The sequence below is a fragment of the Podarcis bocagei genome (genome assembly GCF_964188305.1).
Source record: "Podarcis bocagei genome assembly, chromosome: 14".
NCBI lineage: Eukaryota > Metazoa > Chordata > Lepidosauria > Squamata > Lacertidae > Podarcis > Podarcis bocagei.
Window position 1 is genome coordinate 49,821,958 of NC_138139.1, and position 21,552 is coordinate 49,843,509.

General features: G+C 46.3%; 1 protein-coding gene across 3 annotated transcripts in view; it reads left to right on the forward strand.

Moving 5' to 3' along the window:
• TOM1L2 (target of myb1 like 2 membrane trafficking protein) overlaps positions 1–21,552 on the forward strand; it is a 57,864-nt gene that overhangs the window by 29,701 nt on the left and 6,611 nt on the right. Inside the window, exons 10-15 of one of the 3 annotated variants that reach the window (XM_081169569.1) lie at positions 260–383; positions 1,781–1,898; positions 4,390–4,465; positions 8,511–8,576; positions 15,392–15,451; positions 19,416–19,452. In XM_081169569.1, coding sequence (XP_081025695.1) covers positions 260–383; positions 1,781–1,898; positions 4,390–4,465; positions 8,511–8,576; positions 15,392–15,451; positions 19,416–19,452 — 481 coding nt within the window. The remainder of the gene's footprint in view (positions 1–259; positions 384–1,780; positions 1,899–4,389; positions 4,466–8,510; positions 8,577–15,391; positions 15,452–19,415; positions 19,453–21,552) is intronic. The other 2 variants (XM_081169570.1, XM_081169571.1) reach the window with 2 other exon arrangements.

Here is a 21,552-nt window from a genome sequence, read left to right on the forward strand (position 1 = left end):
TTCTCTGTTCTTAGACAGAGCAGCCTTCCCCAAACTGGTTCCCTCCAGATCTTGTTGTGCTTCTGCCTCAAGCTACCATGTCCAATGATGGGGGTTGTTATCCAGCCACAGCTGGAGGACAGCAGGCTGGGGAAGGCTGGCGTAGGGCTTCCTGAATCGTAGCCGTGTTCGAGAAAGGCTCTGCCACTCTGACTAGCACTGTCCCATGGAATGCATCTACCTTATGTGACTGCTTCTGGTGTCCCAATTGGCTCAACAGGTTCTCAGCGAGGTGACTGAAGACAACTTAATAGACCTGGGGCCTGGCTCCCCGGCAGTGGTCAGCCCCATGGTTGGAAACACGGCGCCGGCATCCACACTTTCGACCCAACTCGCCGGGCTTGGTATGTGTTTTGCCTTTCCAGGGGTGCTGGGAACTGGTGTAGTATGGAGCTAGTCCACAGCACACTCCCCTGGAGATTCTTCCATGTTTCAGGTTCCTGAAGAAGGTCACATGGCTCTGACAAGTAGTGCTTGCAGTTAAGGGTGGCGTCCCATCTTGTCCTGCAAGCTTATGATGTCCACATCTGTCCATCTTATAAACAGAGTGGAGTCTACTGCTCTTTTAGCAATCCTGCTCAAATGGGATTGTCTGAGCCAAATTGCAGGTCATGATACACTGAGTGCTGAGTTAGGCTAACCCCCCCTCGCTGCATCTGCATCATACAGTTAAGGCACTTGGCTTACCCCCAAAAGAATCTTGGGAACTGTAGTTTACCCATCTCAGGGCTACAGTTTCTAACGTCTTTAACAAACTATAGTTCCCAGGAGTCTTTGGGTGAATCCATGTGCTTTAAATGTATGATCTGGGTGGAACCTCTGTTGCAAAGTGCCCTTGGACATCAGAGGGGTGAGGAAGAATGGGGTGCTTAGCCCTTTCCCCTCCACTAACTCCCTTTCCTTAGGGAAGCGTGTTGTCTTTTCTCTCTCCCCCTCCTTGCTGAAAAAAGGGCTTCAGATCTATGTTTTTCACACAAGCCTAGATGTTGGGATTCTGTGGGGAGGTGGAGAGTGAGTTTCAAGGGCAAAGTAGCTGGTGGAGGAAGCATCCCCTCCCCTCCCGCAGCTTCTCTGCTTCACATCATCCCCTCCAGAGAATGTATAGCAATGGAGACGTAAGTAGCCAATGAGCTAACGTTTCACAAAGCTGTGCTTCCATGTTCAGTCTGATGCTTCCATCCACTGGAGATGCGTAGCTGTATGTCCAACTCTAGACTCGGTGGTTGGGAGAGGGTGCTGCAGGTGTGCTTAGAACCAGTCTTTGGGACAGAGCAAAATGTTCAAAGCAAAAATGTGCATTCTTCTGTCTGGCTGGCTCATGTGGCGGCTCTGGCTTTCTCCTGCAGCAAGGATGGGGAATTGCAAGCGTGAAGGCCAAAAGCAGCCCCCAATACACCTCTTATCTGGCCCCTGGGACTCTCACAGGCTGCACCCCTTGCCAGCCCTGTTTGGAAACCTTCTTGAGTGTTTCTGCTTGGCATGTGTCCTTGGAGCCTAGTAATGGCTCTTTCTTGCCTGAATGGAGGCTAGAGAGTGGGGTTTAGATGTAGGAAGTAGCCTGCTTTATGCAAAGGTAAAATACTCATTCATTGCTCTGCCCGCTTTTGCCTCTTGCCTCACCCACCACTAGCATGTGATACTCCCCCCCCCCACAATAAGTTGCTCTAAAGTAAATATGGCCCTTGGGTTGAAAAGGGTTGTCCACTCCTATCCTTAGCCATATTGTTTCCTTTGTCTGCAGATATAGGCGCAAACAACGTGAGCGGAACGCTCAGCTCCCTCCAGCACCCCAACCCCCGGGATGACTTCGACATGTTCGCACAGACGAGAGGCAGTTCACTGGCTGATCAGCGCAAGACGTATGTTGGGCCTGAAGGAGGGAGGTGTGGGGGACTTGGGCAGTTCTCTTAAGCCCTCCGAACTGGCCCTTGTAGGCCTGCAGTTCCCCTGCGGGGCACAGGCTCAACACGGTCTGCTCTGAGCCAGGCTCCTTGTGGGGGCAGAAGTTAAGGCCAAGAGGACAGTAGCATCTGGGCCAAAGTGAAATTTGGACCAGAGGCTCCCTGTTCCCCAGATCAGTCTCTCAGCCGCTAAGCTCATGTATTCATTCCTTCAGTGCATTCATTCTGCAGCCCACCTCAAGGGCCCAGAGCGGCTCAACCATGTGTTAGCTGCAGAATTCCCAGTTGCATTGATTTACAATTCTTGCCCTATCCTGGGCCATCCAGAGTCTGTTTTAATAAACGGCCTGAACTGGTCCGTTGTACAGTAACCCTGGCATGCCAATAATGCAGCAAAGGGTGCAGGTTTTGTGCACGTGTGTGTGTGTATGTGTGTCAGGGTGACAGCTTTTCCATGTGGAACTGAATGCAGCACCTCCCCCTCACCAACCCATTATTTTGGAAGGCACGGTTAGTGTGCTTTCGCCACTACCCTGAAGGCTGGCTGGCTGAATCCTGGCCTCCAAAGGCCTACCTACCAGAGATGCCCTGGCATTCAGGCACCAGGGAGGAGATGAGTTATTGTCCTTGGTCTTTTAGCTCCACCCAGTGGCTGACTAATGGGCAGGTCTTCACGTAGTGAACTGCTTCTGTCCTTTTTGTGTGGCGATCCTAGGTTTTGTGAAATCTTTCAACCGTTTCCCCTCCCTGCTCCGATTTCCATCGGCTGTAGGGAATTCAGGAGTGGAGTTGAAATTAATGACAAGAGATCAACCATTTGCGATGCTGCTTCAGTTTAGCTTTTTGTGTGTGTGTGCGTGCTAAGCTGTTGGGCTGAAGGACCCTTCGGTGATGGTCAGTGGCTAGTTTTGCAGCCTGCACGAGATAAGACTGCACTGTCGACCAGGCTTGCAGCTTGAGATTACTCCTGGATCCGACACTTCTTCTAGACAGGGGGCGTCCAGGATCGCTTTTGACCAGCTTTGGCTGCAGCACCAGCAGCTGTCCCTTCTAGCACAATCTGACCTGGCTTTGGAGACCTTAGTGGTTGGCCATGACGTAGTCGTAGAGCCTATGTTTTATGTGCAGAAGATCCTCAGCTCAATCTTCTGGGAGGAGTGGGAGAGACCTGTGTCTGAAACTTTATAGAGCCATTGCCAGTCAGTGTAGACAATACTGAACTAGATGGGCAAATGTGGTCAGATCTGGTGTAAGGCCGTTTTCTACACCCCTATGATTCCTGCGTTAAACCTCCTGCCCTAATTTTATCCTAGCTTAAATGACTGTAATGCTCTCGTATGTTAGGCTGCCCCAAAGCTGCCCATGAAACTTCAACCAGTCCAAACAGCAACTGTCAGGGTTTGGGCTGGGGCTCAGGGACCAGAACATACAACTCATACCATCTTCATTGGCTACCTGTTGGTTTCCAGGCACTGGTATTGACCCTTAAATCTGGTGTGAGGAACCTTTGTACCTCTAGACGTTTCTGCACTACATTATCCCTGGCCACTGTCCATGCATGCTAGTGCTGATTGGGAGTTGCAGTTCAACAACACCTGCAAGGACAAAGGTTTCCCCACTCATGATGTATTCATTTGTTATTTGTTTTATTTACTAAATTTATGTACCACTCTTCATGGGAAGGTCATAATATAAAAACACAAATGTACATAACATAGTAATAAACAAAAGCAGTAGCTACCTTCAAAGTTTAAAAGGCCATAGATTGTTGAATTAGCCAAAGGCCTGGGAGCAGAGGAATATTTTTGCCTGGCACCTAAAATATGTAATGAAGGTGCCAGGTGAGTCTTCTTGGGAAGAGCATTCCACAAACAGGGAGCCACTGCAGAAAAGACCCATTCTCGTGTTGCCACCCTCCAAGCCTCTCATGGAGGGGGCACACAAGGAAGGACCTCAGTGATGTTTTCATTGCATTTACATTTAAAATTGCAGAATTGGACAGCGAGGAGCTTGGGCAAAGCCAATTTTGAAATTCCCTCTCCATCTAGGAGGAGAGACCTGCTTTGTTGATTTTTAGCCCGCAATTTCTTCAGGTAGAAAAAGGCTACTAGCTACAGAGGGAAAGGGAAGGGGACTCTAGAGGGTAAGCACTTTTTTTATTTAAAAAACCCCCCTTAAAAACAGCCAATGCTTGAAAACGTAGGACCGGCTGCTCAAGCCTGAGGCTGCTGTTTGTTTTTGAAAAGAACAAATGACAAGAGAAACGTATAAATGACTGTGCTTGGGGCTTAATATTTTGCTCCTCAGCATGCAACTCTTATATGGAGGCACCTGGCAACACTCCTGGGACTTCAATTTATAGATGACATTCCCGGTGTCTTCCGTTCTTACTCTTGCATTTGCTGCTGCCTGGGTATTTGCAATGCTCATCGCCCCTCTTCTGTTTCAGCGTAACGTACGAAGACCCCCAGGCTGTTAAAGGGCTGGCATCTGCCCTGGATGTTCGGAAACACAACGCAGGAGGGGTAAGTCGCTTCTCTGCCCTGTTGCATTGCAGACAAAGGGGGGTTGCTCTCAAGCTTTGCTGAGAGCGTTGAATGCGACTCATGTGTTTCCTTCAGTCCTATCCTGAGATTTTTGTGTGCGTCCAGCTTCAAATTGCAGAAAAGAGCTGTGAAGCACGTGTGGTCAGTGGTGCTAAATTGTGTTTTCCTAGAACTGTCTAAGGTTTGAATACTTCATGCTAATTTCTGGAGAGAACTGACAGGTATCTAGCCTGACGTTTCTTGAGAAGGTTGCCTGTTTTTCCCCAGTTACGTGTGTTAGCAGCACACTGAGCACTGACCCAGAAAGCAAGCACAACTCTTAGATTCTCTGGCTTTGTATGGATAAATATGAATCAGAACTTGTGGGCGGTGCAAATAACTGTCTACAATCTGCTTCTTTCCAGTGATCTGAACTGGGAGCATGAATGGTCTTCCCTGAAGACAACCCTCTATTTTTCCTTTTGGTCAGGGCAGTGATTCTCTCCCCAGTCACCTCTCTGGATGAGGAATCCCGATCTCTCTGTGGATTCCATCCCGTTTGCCTTCCCATCCTTTGGGTGGCAACATTTGTCCTTTGAGCTCACCTTCTCATCTTTAGTGTTCTGTTCTCTTGGGGGCGCAAGAGAGCACATACATTGCAGCAGCATTCAACCTGGCCTTCTCCAGGGGTTTCCTTGCATTCCGGGTGCGGGGTGGGAGCATGGCCTTCCTGGAGGGCCCTGAAGTCTGAGTGTGTGTAGGAGAGGGAAGAGCTGTGGGGCATGATGAACGGAATGGAGGGAAGCTGCTGCGGAAAAATAGAGGTTAGACTAGCAGACACTGGACTTCTCCTCACCAATTTCACCACCTTGCCACAGCAACAGGGGGTCCTATGGGAAGGATCCCAAGAGGAGAGAGAGGCAGGTGAAGAACATCTTACAGGATGCTCAAATGTATTTTCTCACTCCTGCCCACCCCAGGCCCATTTGTCTTCAACTGCTCTGTGCCAAGGATCTTGATACTAAGTGGCATGGGATTCCCACTCCCCTCTTAAGCAAGTAAAATAAATGTTATATGTAGATGGTGATACTTTAAGGGTTTTTCCAATTATTTTTATTAATTTTCCAAATTATTACAAATCCAACCAAATCACTTTAGGGATTTTTATTTAGATAAATAACCCATAAGAATACAGTGTATAGATATGAATATCACTACTAGCGTACATCTAGAAATAATAAGCATGATACTTTTTTCAGAGATTGTTCCATTTATATTTCCTCCAGTATCATATAAGGTTTACTTCATCTTGTATTCTCACACTCCAGTAAAATATGTTTTCAGGTTTTGTTTTTGAATCAGCTTAATGTTTCTTGCAGGTGACCTTGGAAGGATATGTATCCTGAAAGGCGGGGTGTAAATTATTCTATCGAATCAATGAATGAATAGTGGACAGGTGGAGTCTGGAAGCATTTCTGACTGGCATAGGCAAAGCATATTCTAGAATGTAGTAGTCAGTGTTCTTCAACCTTTTATTTTTATTTGTACACCACCTGGGGAACTTTGTGATCAAGCAGTTTATAAATTTCTGGAAGCAGCGAAAGGCTGGCTGGGAGCCAAAACTAGGCTGAATCCTGATAAGACAGAGATGATGGGCAATTCCTGTGTCTGTGAATTAGGTGTACAAACTGTTTTGTGAGGGGTTGCACTGCCCTTGATGGAATAGGTTCTTAGTCTGGGAGTACTTCTGGATTCTGATTTGTCACTGACTTGCCAGGTGGCTTCTGGTGTACTTAAGCTCAACTTACGCTGGTCACCAGCTATGGCCATTCTCAGACCAGGATAGCCTGGACCCAGTTGCCCATGCTCTAGTGACATCCTGCTTAGACTGCTGCAATGCTCTATTTGCGGGGCTTCCCTTGAAGGCAGTCTGGAGGTTGCAGCTAGTGCAGAATGTGGCTGTCAGGTTGGTAAGAGGTGCAGCCTGATGGGCCCATGTGTCACTAGTCCCGACAGCTCTGTGCTAAAATGCTGGTGGATTGCCAAGCCCAATTCAAGGTCTTCATATTGGCAAGTACCTAAATGAGCAACTCCCCCAGTTTCAACCATCTTGGGCCCTGTGATCATCAGGGGGAGGCCCCTGTTGCTGGTGCCACCTCTGTCACTGACCTGTGAGCAAGTCCTTCTCAGCGGCAGTTCCCTGTTTCTGGAATGCCTTCCCTAGCGAGGTGTTTCTGTTTCTACCCTTATTGACTTTCAGGAAAGATTTAAAAACCTTCCTGCTTACCCAGCAAATTTGATGGTTGAAATATACTGGCTATGGCAGCCTTGAAATCAGCTACTATGATGGGCTTTTAAATGTTTTTAAGTATTTTAAGTTTGTTTTTGCTTTAATTCAAATTGCATTGCCATAACGCTTTGATGCCAGGCTCCTTTGGAAGGCAAGACAGGCTAGAAATGTAATAAATAATAATTCTGAGAAAGCTCGCACCTTGCAGCTGGATGAGCATCCTTCTCTATTAACCTGCGCTCCTGTTTGATTCATGCTTCGGATCCCTGGGCTGCTTGTCTTTCCCCCATCAGTGTAGCTGTTATCAGCCTACAGCGTTGTCAGTTCAAAGGGCTCCTCTGAGTTAACCCAACAGGGTCAAAGTGTGCAAAGACGTGCATGTTTTCAGACTTCACCCTCCTGCCAAGACATCCTCTGGCCATTTTGCTCTCCAGTGTGTTCTCTAAGTGTTGGTGAACTGTAGCTCATTGTCAAAACAAAATAAAAAAATTCCTTCCAGTAGCACCTTAGAGACCAACTAAGTTTGTTATTGGTATGAGCTTCAGTGTGCATGCACATTTTCTGTCATCAGTGGTTTGTTAGAATATTCAGGAGGATCCCTAACAGATGAGAGAAAATACATTTCACAAGAATAATTGAAGCCGGTGCAGGGAGTTTACATTGCCTCTTGGTTTGGATAGGGATGCAAGGAGAAACTGCTTCCTGACTTTTCTAGAAAATACCACACACAGAGTCATTTAAAACATGTATGCTGACCTGTTCATTAATTGGCAGGCCTGTGGAGTGTGGAGGCCTAAAATGATTTTCTTCTGGCATGTTGTTTTTAAATCCTTGCATACGGGATTACAGCCTAAATGTCCCATTGAATTTAGTGGGACTTACTCCTGAGGAGCCATTCATAAGGATTGCACTGTTAAAACCTTAAGCTGCCTGGGTTCTGGTCGCTTAAGGCAGTGCACAGCACCTTACTGTACCTCCCTGAACAAGCTTGATCTCATGAGATTTTAGAAGCTAAGCAGAGGCATACGTTAGTAATTGGTGGGGAGACCTTAGAACAGCAGTAGCTAACCCTATCTTATTGCTTTTATATTGTAAGTTGCGGTGAGGGCGTGACTCCAGGCTAAAAGGCATGAATTTAGTAATATTGATGTATCTTCATATAAGGACGACTTGACAAGTAGTGTTTACCTGACCAGAAACTCATTTATTTGTCTGAAAAGAGTTTTTGCCTTGGTCAGAGGGTTCCAGGTGGGTAACTCAGACAGCCACAAGCTGCCACTTCCTGGGGCAGTGTGCACCCGAGGGGAAAAAAGCCCTCGAAAATTCTCCGGTACTCTCAGTTCACAGTAGATTGCTGGCCAGAAAACTGAGATTGTCACTTGGGAAGAGGATGAGACTTCCTTGCAAATCAAATACACACACACACACATTTTGCCAGCTTGTATGCCTTTACCTATCAGAAAGCATGGTGTGTTTCAGAAATGATCTACCTTTCCTTCCAAAAAAAATTCCGCTTGAAGATCTGAAAGTTGGTTTGGTTCGGGTTGTTGGTTTTTGTTTTTACTTGCCACAGGTGAGTAATAATTTACAGACCTGGGATGGGTGAAGTGGTATCTGAAGCCTGGAGGTCATGGGCTCGTCTTCAGGAAATGTTGTAATCTCTCCATCTCGCTGTTGCTTTGCCGTCTCCCTGTGTCCCCCCACCCCCCAACACACCTTTTGACTTTTTAATGGGAATTTCTGTTCTCAACACAGAGGAGAGGTAAAAGTGGCAGTTCAGACATGGAGCCCATAGACAAGTGGCTAATGACGCAAGGAATGGTGAGGAGGATTTCGCCAGTTGAGTGACGCCCCACCCCCTTGTTGTCCTCACCCCCATCTCCTCCTCTAAATAGCATAACCATCCTCTGTTTACCTGTCACTCATCCTGTTGAAAGAACGCAAATTGGACAGTGCAAGGAGGTGGGTCCCCACCTGTGAAGGGGTGGGGAAGTGGGACCACTGGCCAAAGTTAGGGGATAGATATTTTTCAACAGGGATGTGTGGCAGCGAAGAAACATGTATGTTACCATGTTTGTTTCCAAAACTCACATGGACCTCTCCAGTTCCTTTCACTGTCCCAATTTTAAAAAGAGAGAAATATATATGTGCAGTATCCACATTTCCTCCAAAACACAAGTTCTGCTCGTTAAAATGGGGAGGGTTTGTCTTCGTTTCGCAAAAAATGAAATAAAATAAGTTTAATAGCCTGCCTCTGCAGCACTAAGCAGTATGACCAGAAGCTCAGATCATATTACACTGTTCAACACTTCCCTGAATTTACTCTCGGCAAGAGTTCTGGAGCAGCGGAAACAGAAAGAGGCTTCCAAGTGGGTTTCCTGCAAAACAGGGGAGTATATCTGCTGGACTAAATATGGCTGAACATAAATGCAAATCTGTTGTTGGGGCATCCTCTTATTATTTTTTTAATTTATTTTAAATTTATTAGATTTATATGCCACCCTTCATCCAAAGATCTCAGGGCGCTTCACAAGATAAAAACACAAGATAAAATCGCAAATAAATAGTTAAAACAACAAACAACAAAACAATAGCCCCCCCAAAAAAAACCATTTAAAAGTCTGTAGAATATTAATCACCCAAAGGCCTCATTGAAAAGCAGAGAGCAGAGCTTGTATGCTGTACTGCATCTGGGAACTGATGGTTGAGCCATTTCCTCTTCTCCAGGGAAACTTGGGAACTGTAGTTGTCTGAGCTCTGAGCCCCAGCACCCTTGCTGCACTACAATTCCCAGAGTTCTTGGGCTGTGATGGGGTGGAGCTTTGACAGTCAAAGTCTTATATAGCCATTTTAGTGTAGATATACCCCTCGGGTGATTTTTCTCTTGGTGAAAGCATATTACTAGCTAAGGCTAAATGTAGTCTTTAGGCAGAATGCCTTACGTCCATGGGGACTTGGAATATACTTCCATAATCCCCCTTAGCTCCTCGGAAAACATGGCATCCTGGGAGCAAAGTATCCAAGCAGGGTGACAGTTTAATATAGTGAAGACAGCGCCCTTGACCCATCCTGGCAGAGGCCAAATGTGTGTTTTCCTTCAGCTCTGCAGTCCTGGTGCCACAATGGGAGCCAAGCAGGAAAAGCTTTGAAGGACCTTGCACCCTCGCTTATGTTTAATGTGCCCTGAGCTGAGGAGTAAGAAGCAAAGGGTGCCAAGCTGTAACTCTAGAGTGCGGGGAGGGTGTTTGGACTACAGCTCCCATCAGTCCCAAGCAGCGTAGCGAGTGGTCAGGGATTTGTATTCCTGCAACATCTAGAGAGCCATGGCTTCTTCATCTCTGCTTTAGAGTTCCCTTTCCTTAGACTTGCAACTCAGCTGCCTTGCAAGAGATAAAACGTGGGACTGAGTAGGGTTGAGGGCAGGGGAGTGCACACAACTGAGAGGCAAAACAGAGTATCACAGTGTTCCAGAAGCTTCTGCTGCCTCCCCAAGGAGAGGAGAACAATCACTGTTGGTGAACACCTTAGGAATGAGGGGAGAAACTAGATTCAGTTAACATTTAAAGGCAAAGCCTAATTTATACTTTTCGAAACAAATGCACAAAGCAAAACGCAGCCGTCCTTCCAAATTTGCACTTTTCCGAATTGCACAACGCAGTTCTCCAGCCCGGTAATGTGTGCAAAAATGCAGCTACCGTGGTAGTGTCCATTAAAAATGTATGTATTTGTCATAATAACATGAAAAAACTGCATTATATTAGGCAACAGTGCTTTGCAAAAAAAAAAAAGTGAGCGCAGGAGATGTTTGCACAAACAAGCCGGTGAATTCCAATGAGGGCTTTTAACGAATTGCAAACTGGTGTGACAATGTGGAGAACTGAGCTTAAGATCTTAAAGATGATAAACTGAGTGAAACCAAAATTGACAAATTCAGCCATTCAAAGAGGGTATGTGCAACCCTCTGTATCCTGATGCCTCTGGGATAGCTCAGTCGGTAGAGCATGAGACTCTTAAACTGAGGGTTGCGGGTTCAAGCTCCACATTGGGCCAAAGATTCCTGCTTTGCAGGTTGTGGTCCTTCCAATTCTAGGATTCGATTCTCTTCTATTCTCAAAAGGCAACAGCGCCTCCCTTTTCCTGTCCAGGGAGATGAGTGGGTGCATGGGAAGATGCAGAAGAAGGAAGCAGAGAGCAATTCCATGCCTCAGTCCTTCTCTTACAAACATCAGGTGTGTTTAGGGAGTCTGTTTTCCAACTCTCCCCTATTGTCACTCATCCTACAATTTGGTTCTGCTTGGGTGCTGTTCCCAAGGGTCAGAGAAGCCCAGAGTATATTTCTCTCGCTTTCTCTGCTCTATTTAAAATTGATGGGGGGAGAGTACAAAACTCTTCCTCCTGCCCTGCCCATATTTGCTGCTGGCTTGTGTTTGTTCACTTTGGGGAAAAGGATACTGCAGCCTTTGTGTCGGCCATAACAACTGTAGGGGACTGGTTTATTCCCCCTTACAGGGCATTTTAACCTTGTTTGTTTTTAATACAGATGTATTTGGCATCCCTGTAGAATCTAACTAATCCGTAACACAGTTTTCTGTCTGAATTAGCGGTAGCTCTTAACCGTATCCATTAATAGAGTACGTAACAGAACTGACAAACTGCAGGAGTTACAAGTGGCCTAGTACAGATGGTTCTACTCAAGTATGGCATGGTTTTCTGCTGAGGTAAAGCAAAAAAGTTTTTATTTTAATATTGTCTCTTGGACCAGAAATGTTGCTCAAAATACCCTCTTCTAAAACCAGACTTTGCCAAAGAAATTAAAAAGAATGCATTCCCCTCACCTTTGTAAACTTCAGTTTTTGGTGTCATTTCATTCCACCAAACTATACTAGAATTCACGTCCCTGGTTTTATCCCATATGGTGGTTCATTATGGACCTCATCGCAAACCAGATGTTGGGAAGCTTAAGCATAGCTTGCTGTGAGATCTGAACTGGCACACCATGGCTTGCACTTGGCCATGGAGCCGGAATCCAAAACCATTGTGTCAACAACGGCTTGGCACGATGTCTGAATTGGCAAGCCATGGTTACGACCAGCAAATATCTGATACTGCATCATGACCCTGTTCTGCAACCCCAAATCTGCACAGGACAATAGCATTATTAAAGTGGTGGGAGTGCCCTTGCCACATTTCGTTCGAGACAAATTGTTCCCTTTCCAGGGTTGAGCTTGGAGGAAAGCCAGTCCTGTGAGTTTGCAATGCAAGCCAACTCTGTACAGCACTGAGTAGCTGGCACCCGTGGTGTCTCACACCCACCCTATATCTGGACCAGGTTTGGAATTCCTTTAAAGTAGCTGTCGATTAAAATGACAGTGAATAAATGTTTTTAAAAAACTTTAGAGGGAATGATACAACCTGTTGGAAGGATGAGGAGAGTGTCAGGCTTGTAACCAAATCAGTATGCTATGTATGCATGTTATTTATATTGTGCAAGCGGGTAGAACCTGGGCTTGCAATCTCTTTTTCTCCTGCTTACTCCCACTTGGTTACTTTTTGCACAGCCTTAAGGTGAGGCTGGCACTGTCTTATGACCTGTTGCTTGCTGGCCCAATGTAGGTCAATATCAGCATATCAGTGCAATGCTTTCTAGAACTTCCCTCTTCAGGTCATGCCAGTTGTCAGAGCCAAATGAGGATGCTGCTTTTGGAAGTGCATCTGGAAAAGCTGGATCCTGCAACCTGGATGAATTGTGCAAACAGACAAAATTAGTTTTGGGTACTTGCCATATTTTATGTAGTTCTGCTGCTGCTGCTGCTGCTAGTCACACTAGCAGCTGGATCACACTGCTGGATCACACCAATAACCCGTCTAGTCCTGCATCCTGCTCTTACATATGCCTCTGGCAAGCACATCAGCACTCTCCCCACTTGTGATTCCTAGCAAATGGTTTTCAGAGGCATCCTACCTCTGACAGTTGAAGTAAACCATAGCCATAGCCCTGTCCTCCTTTTCCAAAGCCATCTTAAGTTAGCAGCCCTTGCTACATCTTACGGAAGCAAATTCCACCTGGCAGAGCACATCTCCACTCCCAAGCCCAGGAAATTTCACCAGAGAGGCCTGGGCTCTATGGTATCTTCTCTTTATTCTCAAGGACTAGAAGCTTGCATGCTTTACTTTTTAAATGGCCACGGTTCTACTCCTGAGTGTTGGAATTCACAGAGCCCTGTTTCATGGTTCTCTTAAAGAGAAGTGTTGGGTTGCATGATGAAACATCACATGCTCGGCTAGTGCATATTTTGAAACTAAAGTGCCTTTCAAGTGTTACAGTGAAGAGGATGGCTAATCTGCAGTGGAATCGCAGGAAACATTTGGCCCTTAAATGTTTGGGAGTTATCCATCATCTCCTCTGGGGTTCATAACTTATTCTTCATTGGGTCCATGTTGAAGCTGACAGCTTATCCAGTCTGACTCTGGTGATCTCAAGCAGCTGTTTTCAAAGCTGTGGGGGTTTTTGGAGATCCCCATTATTCCTAAAGACCAGCTTTTCCCATTTTCCCTGCAATGTTCAGCCACAAGAAAGTTTTGAGTAGATTTTGGTGAATACTTGTGAGGTCCTACAGGGTGACCAGGACACTCCAGAGGCCTGGGCCCTGTTCTGTTTGAGCTGCCTATGTACCCTGGAACATAGGGCCCAAAAATCCTTTGTAGCCCATGGAAGTTCTGTGAGAGACATGCAGAGGTTTCTTGTCTGCATAGAACATGGACTTCACCAGTCTAGCTCAGCATTGTTTACTTTGGCACTGGCTCTCAGGATCACAAGCAGGGAGCATTCTCAGCCCTACTGGAGATGCAAGGATTGAACCTATGCTCTCAGCCACAGAGTTGTAGCCTTTTCCGTAGAAAAGGTGCAAAGTTGGACGTTCCACTTGTCTAAAAGAACCCCTTTGGATATATATATTTTAAAATCTGATATTGTCCTCTATGGATTTACTCAATTCACATGATTTTATTAGCATCATTATTAGGCAGCTTATATGCCAAACTGGTTTCTAAGTGGTTTATTCCTCTCCAAAACAGAGCTGGAAAAAATCCCAGCCGCCCAATGTCTAATGGTAGCCCCAGTGAGAAAATGGCAGTGCGCTCTCCTCCAGTGCAGGTCAGGGATAGCACCGGGAAGTGTGACGCTGGTGCCTGCAGTCCTACCCATGTTGACTCAGACGTAAGCCTCATTGAATTCGACGGGGCTTACTTCCCGGCCATTTGGTGTGGGATTGCAGCCTCAATCATCCCTCTGGGACATTTGCAAACATGGACACAATGACTAGCAGAGGTACGGCCATAGCTTTCGGTTCTAGCTTTCCATCCTAGTGCAATATAGCACTAGGAGCCTTTGCTTATGCAGAAAAATACTACTTCGGCAATATGAATACCGCAAAAACACTTGGAGCCATAGTTAAGTTTAGTAGCATTAAATATAAAAAAAATCCAACTAAGGGACAGTGTTAAGTAAAGGCTCAGCTGAGCTAAGAAATGTTGGTGGATTCCTCCATCTCTTTTAGTTCCTCACCTCACGCCTGCTTCTCCTATTCACCCACTGGGATTCATAAGGGATTCCAATAATTCCTGTCTCTATAAGGCTTGAATATTGGACCTAATGCATTTCAAAAGCTGGGGGGGGGGGAGTCCTATTGCTATTCTTGTCTCTTCTCTCCTCACCTTATGCCCCTTCCTCAGCTGGTCCACCTTGCCAATGAAGCCCCAGGCATTCGTTCCTAAAAAGATCTATCCATTATTATCCCTGATTTGGAAATTTTGGAAGACCTGCAAATTTGCCATTTCCCCTCTTATCCCAGCCTTTTAAACAAAACACATTTCTATCAAGATACTAGCCCACCTGTAACCGGCAGAAGATCTCTGGGGCTTCAGGCAGGAGTTTTTCCTAGCCCTACCTGGAAATGCTAGGAACTGAACCTGCGACCTTCTGCACGCATGGCAAATTCTCAGCAACGAACGGAGGCTTAGTTCTACAGAAGAAATTGCCAGCCGCCTCCTTCCATGCACGGAGGAAGGAGTGTGCAAACCTCATCCCCGTAATGCTAAGCCACGTTTTCATGTTGCTTCTGAACCAGACCCAAGCCTTGCACCTGCAGACCAGTGACCCTGTCATTGGTGCAACTCATTTCTCCCGTCTCCATTTCTTGATCTCTTGCGGTGAGCAATGGGGCATGTCATGGATACCTCTTTCTTTCATGTTTTGGATTTTACCTCCTATCCAGCCGTATCTAATATTCCAGCCTTAAGAGAACCAGGTCCTTCAAACTCTGAGCCATGCTGGCCCTTCCCCTCAGATACACAGCCAGACCCCGGCCATTTCACTCATCGCAACCTTTTTCGTTTGCCGAGATGTTTTCTTGCTTCGCTCGTTGCTTTATTTGTGTTGTTGTTGTTGTTGTTGTTGTTGTATTGCAATTCTTCACAGCAGTGATACATCTCACACAGCGTATGTTTTTTTTCTCCAACCCCCAACCTTTTTTTCCCTTTCCTCTTTCCCTCTCATTCTGTGGCCATGATTGTGGATGTGCTGTGTCCTTGTTTTATTTTTTGCCTGCCTCGCTCTATCTCTTTGCTGCACTCCCTAGATTCCCGTCACACAGTCCTCTGTCATGGATGACATTGAGGAATGGCTCAGTACCGACGTGGTAAGACTCTCTTCTTTTGTTTTGCTACTTTTTAAAAATTTCCTTTGATATGTTTCTGCATAAGAGGCTGCGCACATCGCTCCTCTCAGTGGGAAAAAGCAACGCCGTCTGTGAGCAGCTGTGGACATATTAGCGCTGAGGGATTCTATTCCACGGCCCATCCAAGCGCCCCTATTTTCCAGGGACAGTCCCGGGTTTACAGAAGCCGACCTGGTTTCTGATTTGATCCCAGAATGTCCCACTTTCCCTTAGGACGTCCCTATTTTCATCAGAGAAATGTTGGCGCGCATGTAATTATGTGACCCCCCAAGCCAAGGAGATAAGTAACTATGCAGCCTTTAGAAAGACATCTGAAGGCAGCCCTGTATAGGGTTTTTTAAAAAAATGTTTCAAGAGAAGAAGAAGAGTTTGGATTTGATATCCCACTTTATCACTACCCAAAGGAGTCTCAAAGCGGCTAACATTCTCCTTTCCCTTCCTCCCCCACAACAAACACTCTGTGAGGTGAGTGAGGCTGAGAGACTTCAGAGAAGTGTGACTGGCCCAAGGTCATCCATCAGCTGCATGTGGAATGGGAAAGCAGGCAGAGGGGGAGGACATGGAATGGAGTGTTCTGGAAAAGGGCATGGCTGGCTGGCTGGCTTGCATTCTGAACAGGAGTGCTCCAGCTTGCGATGTTTTGTTCCCAATCCTGCAGGGAACTGCAGGTGCATATTTACACATGAACACTCCATCCTACAATAATAATAATAATAATAATAATAATAATAATAATAATAATAATAATTCTTTATAACCCGCCCATCTGGCCGGGCCTCCCCAGTCACTCTGGGCGGCCTCCAACAAAATATTAAAATACAGTAATGCATCAAACATTAAAAGCTTCCCTAAACAGGGCTGCCTTCAGATGCCTTCTAAAAGTCTGGTAGTTGTTCTCTTTGACATCTGGTGGGGGGGCGTTCCACAGGGTGGGTGCCACTACCAAGAAGGCCCTCTGCCTGGTTCCCTGTAACTTGGCTTCTCACAGTGAGGGAACTGCCAGAAGGCCCTTGGAGCTGGACCTCAGTGTCCGGGTAGAACGATGGGGGTGGAGACTCTCCTTCAGATATATTAGAATCTTATTTCCACTTGATTCTGCAATGTAAGTAGACCAGACCATCCCCATGATTGAAACGGTAGAAGGGACTGCATCTCTAAAGGTGAAGAGCCATGAGCATCAATAGCCTCCTCTGTGCTGGGGCGGGGGGGTGGGAGGAAGATTCCAAAAGCAGGCAAAATACCCACCTTATAAGGAGCAAGCCTATCACAACAGGGAGAGGGCTAGGCTGCAGCCTTTCTCTGTGGTGTGCTTGTTTCTACTTGAGGTTTTGTTTTGCTTCTCTTTGAGGGGCATTCAGCAATCATGTTTATTTGCCTGACATGCTGTGCAGTCCATTCTGCTGCATACATAGGGCAGGTCCAGGAGATGCAGCGCGAGGCCATAGGCTGAGGTAGGGGAGGAAAGTCAGAGGTGTGTGCAGGGATCGTATTTATTCATTCCTTCCCTCCCTGCTGCTATGCAAGTAAGTAGCCCATCAGCAGGGAGGGGAGGGATTTTAACTTAGCCCTCTTTCAAACATACTAGTTTAATGAGAACTCTCTCTCTCGCTCATGCACCCCCCTCTCTCGAGTGGTACCCGTATTTTTCGCTCTATAAGATGCATCAGACCATAAGACGCACCTAGTTTTTGGAGAAGCAAAACAAGAAAAAAAAAATATTCTGAATCCCAGAAGCCGGAACAGCAAGAGGGATCGCTGCGCAGCGAAAGCAGCGATCCCTCTTGCTGTTCTGGCTTCTGGGATATCCTCACAGCCTGCATTCGCTCCATAAGACGCACACACATTTCCCTTTACTTTTTAGGAGGGAAAAGGTGAGTCTTATAGAGCAAAATATACAGTATATCCCAGAATCTGCTTAACCTCCCCTGCCCACCTGTTTAATTCATAGAATGGCTCTCTAATTCAAATGTGTATTTGGTGGGTGGTATATATATATCTTTATATCTGCATATGGAGACTGATTTTGAAAAATAAACAGAGCAAAATATGGTCCCTCCCAGATGTTTTGGGCTACAACTACCTTCAGCTCCAGCTACCATAGCCAATAATCAAGGATGATGGGAGTTGTCACCCAGAACATCTAGAGGGCAAAGCAACGGTTTTCCATGTGTGGTTTTTTTAATTTATTTGTAATATTTTATTACAATATTATTCAATATTGCCATTGAATTGTTACTATTAGCAGTGGTTGCTCTGAATGTAGAGTCCCGAGCTGGCCAAAGAAAGGCAGGGAGGTGCGCCCAAGTTTTTGCATGTGGGCCAAAATGCTGGAGCTGGAGGTGGGACTGCCCTGGCTACTGCCCTGAGATGCCACCAGGCAGTAGGTCCACTGTGCTCTTGACCCAAATGATCATGCAGGGTCAGCCCTACAGTGAGGCAGAGTGAGGCAGCTGCATCAGCTGCCCTGTTCACCTCTAGGCTAGCCTGCTGCCCTCAAGTGCCATGGAAGACACTAGTCTTTCATCAGCACCGGAGTAAGATTCAACTGCCAGCCCAAGTGGCTTCTGTATGTTCCTTGTGGGAGGGCACCATCCTGCCCCTCAGCTCAGGCAGCAAAATGTCTTGAGCCGGCCCTCAAGATGTAGCTCTGTTTGGATGTTCAAAGCATCAGGAATCTCCAGGCTGAGGGAGGAGAAAGTTTGGGAGAACACCACATGGATGAGGGGAAATTAAAAGAGGAACCAGGGATTCACAAGCCACATTAAGCCGAGGTGTGGACAGACCCTATGATACCTCCCCTCTCCCCCTGACCCAAATCCCTGGAGCAATCTACTTTGGGGTGGCGGAATGCAGCAAATGAAGACGCAGCTTTTAAAAATAAATGAGAAGAACTTAATTATTTTTTAAAGCCCTTCTATACCACTTTTCGTTCATAAAGCAGTTCACAATCTTTACATGAAAACAAATCAATAAATAACAACAATTGAGCCATCCAAATAGTCATTACACATAATTACAGCAAACACAGTAGCTGTATAAAACAACAACAAACAAAGCAAAATCCTCAGTGTCGGCAGTCGGGAGATTCCAGGGCAAACATCAAGGTCTTTAGCTGTCTGCAAAAGCATCCCATCACTGAGGATTGCCTAATCTACATAGGAAGCTTGTTCCAGAAAATGGGAAAACCAAACTTTAGTAGACCACGGTATGATCAGGAGGGCTCTCCCTGCAGATCATATGCCTGATACAGTAAATGCAAAAGAGGACAGAAGACCTATGGCTGCTCCAGCCTTTGATTTTGCTTGTGAAACTGCTTGCCGTTTTGTGCATGAAGGCTTTCAACCCACTGCTCAGGGGCACACTGTGGATTCTATTCCAACTTTTTACATCCAATCATTTTTCCTATAATTGATTTTTATTCCAGACCTCAGGCTGGGGTGGCGGTGGGTTGGGGAGTCACCTTTCCAGCAAACGTTTCTTAGCAACTTCTTGGCTTGCCCGTGTGATGAAGAACTTGCTTGCATTCCTGTAGTAGTCCATTCATGGCCCCCTTTTTAGCGGAGGTGTAAGAAAAATGGTTATTTGGGGTCCCTGTTTTGGTGTGACCCTGACTTGAGTTGGAAAAGGCCTGTTCTCCTCCTCCTCCTCTGATGGAAAGGACAAGATAGTGGAGACAGCCACTGCCCATGGCACAATTGTATTTGTTCCTTTCAGAGAAGGAATATTGGTTGGTCTAGTTTTAAGGTGTGTACATCACACTAGCTGTGTACATGCCATCAACTGACTTTAATGGTGCACCTGGTTATTTTGATTGCTCTGTTCCAGTGCTGGAAGCACCTTAGAGGTCTGAACTATGCAGGGACTTTCTGAGGATATGCTGATATTTCTTTTCTCTTCCCCACCCCCGCTTTCATTCCAACTGCAGAAAGGAGACGAACTGGAAGAAGGAGTGACGAGTGAAGGTAAACAAGCAAGCATTACGGGGACACACACACACACACACGAACTCAAGTAAAATTCTTGCAAGGCACAAAGCCACCTGCAGGACTCTGTGTGTTGTGATACCTTGGGAGTGCAGGGAAAAAGTTCAGAATGTGGCAGGCAGGATGGTCTTTAAAAGAACAAATACTTCTTAGTTGTTTTAAGAAATGGTGTATAACAGAATGAAAAATAAGGAAAAAAATTTTTTTTAACAAATACGAAGTTGACATCCATGGCAGAGGTCGATTGATTCAGCTGGGAAAACTTGTCAGGACAAATATGTCTTAAATGGTTTCTGAAAAGTGCAGAGAGTGAGCAGTTTCCTGTTCTCCAAAACAACGTGGCCATGTGAGATACCTGCATATTCCCTTGCCGCTCCCTAAAAGTTATGCAAAATGGGAGACATTTAATACTTTCTGCAGTATTCAGCTTTGGGGGCAGATGGGGCTCGTCAGCCTGGGAAGGAAGCCTGTCTAGGAGAAGGAAAACTTTGATCCTACGCCTCCGCTGCCTTGCGGCTATACTCATTCGTGAGAAACCCCAAGAAAAGAAATCCATGCCTACTGCCTTGGAAGATATCTTCAGGAGAAGAAAAGGCTAAGGAGTAAACCCTACACAATTAGGGAGTGGAGTCCCTAAGGCAGTTGAATGGCATCTTGTATGCCTTCTTCCGTTAACTCCTGCAGCCAAATGTACTGCTCTGCTTTCCTTTGGACCACATCAGCAAGGCCAAGAGGACCACATCAGCAGCCCAGGACCTTGCGCCCTGGAGAGGTCACTTTGCTGCTGCTGACACAGGAAAAACAATGTGGGAGCCAGCAGATACGAGTTACTGGTCTCTGCAGTCACAGCAGGTGCTGTGATTCTTCTGCAGTTTGACTTCACCCCCAGACGTGCACTTCATTGTCTCTTGAGACAGGTGGATGCCAACAAGTTGGGGGCAGAATTTTATTTGAGGCAGAGAACACACAGACTAGGATGCATAAGAGCAGTCTTTCCTAGGAGCCATTATCAGGGCAATCATCCCTTGGAGTTCAATCAAGCCCTTCTTGCAGAGAGCCAATGGGCTCTGATTTCTGACAAGGGAACAGTGGATCACACCCCACATTTTTTTTAGGTATCCCTGGCTACACTGGTGTCCTCCAGGTATTTTGGACTAGCAACACCCTGTTGGAGTTCATAGTCCACGTGCAGCTTGGCAAGTGAGCAATTAGTGTTTTGACTACAGGCTAGGGAGACAGAGCGCAGGAGAAATTTGCCTGGAGTAACAGCTCGGTGATTGGCTGAGGTCTTTCATATAGGCAGCATGACCTATGACATTGTTTGGCTAGTTAGGAGTATTCTGGAGTGCTTGGAGAGTGATGACGTTCATGTCTGTATATAGTAACTTGTATATAGCTTGTGAGTTTGCTGCCGTATATAATAAACTGCAAAATCAAGTTACTAGTCGTCAGCTTTGTTGCTGATCATTGTCCCGACTGAGCAGTCTCGATCGTTGCCTGGGAAAAGCTGCACTACTCTGCTAAGTTGTGCATCATTGAAGAAGTTCAGAGTTGAAGAGACTGGTCCTAGTAGCATGCGAAAGGACTTCAGAAAGTGCTCACAGGCTTCGGAGTTTTAACACTCCCATCATGCTGTGCTGGCTGGGACTGATGGAAGCTGTAGTGCAGAACATCTGGAGAGCACCAGGTTGGCCAGGGATGTTTTGGGGCGGCCTGAGGGCCACACCCCCTTCTGGGTGACAGCAGTGGTGGGCATGGGCAGAGGTAAAAGTGGGTAGAGCAAAGAATGTGAAAGTGACCTTTTCCCAGTAGATTCATTTCATACATACATGCACACCCCTTTCTATCCTCCATTCAGGCAAGCAGAAAGCATAATCAGAATTCAAGGAAACATGGCTGAGGCTTGGGAGAGTCCTGAGGGCCCGATAGAGAGCCTTTGGCCCCCCAAGGCCTGAGGTTCTCCATTTCTGTTTTAGGGCATCTGCCGCAGGAGGCCCTTTTGCAAGGGGGGGGGCAGTTTTGCAGAGCTGCATAGCCCCTGCAGGCATCCTCATGCTAGAGCTTGCGGCAAAGTTCCTT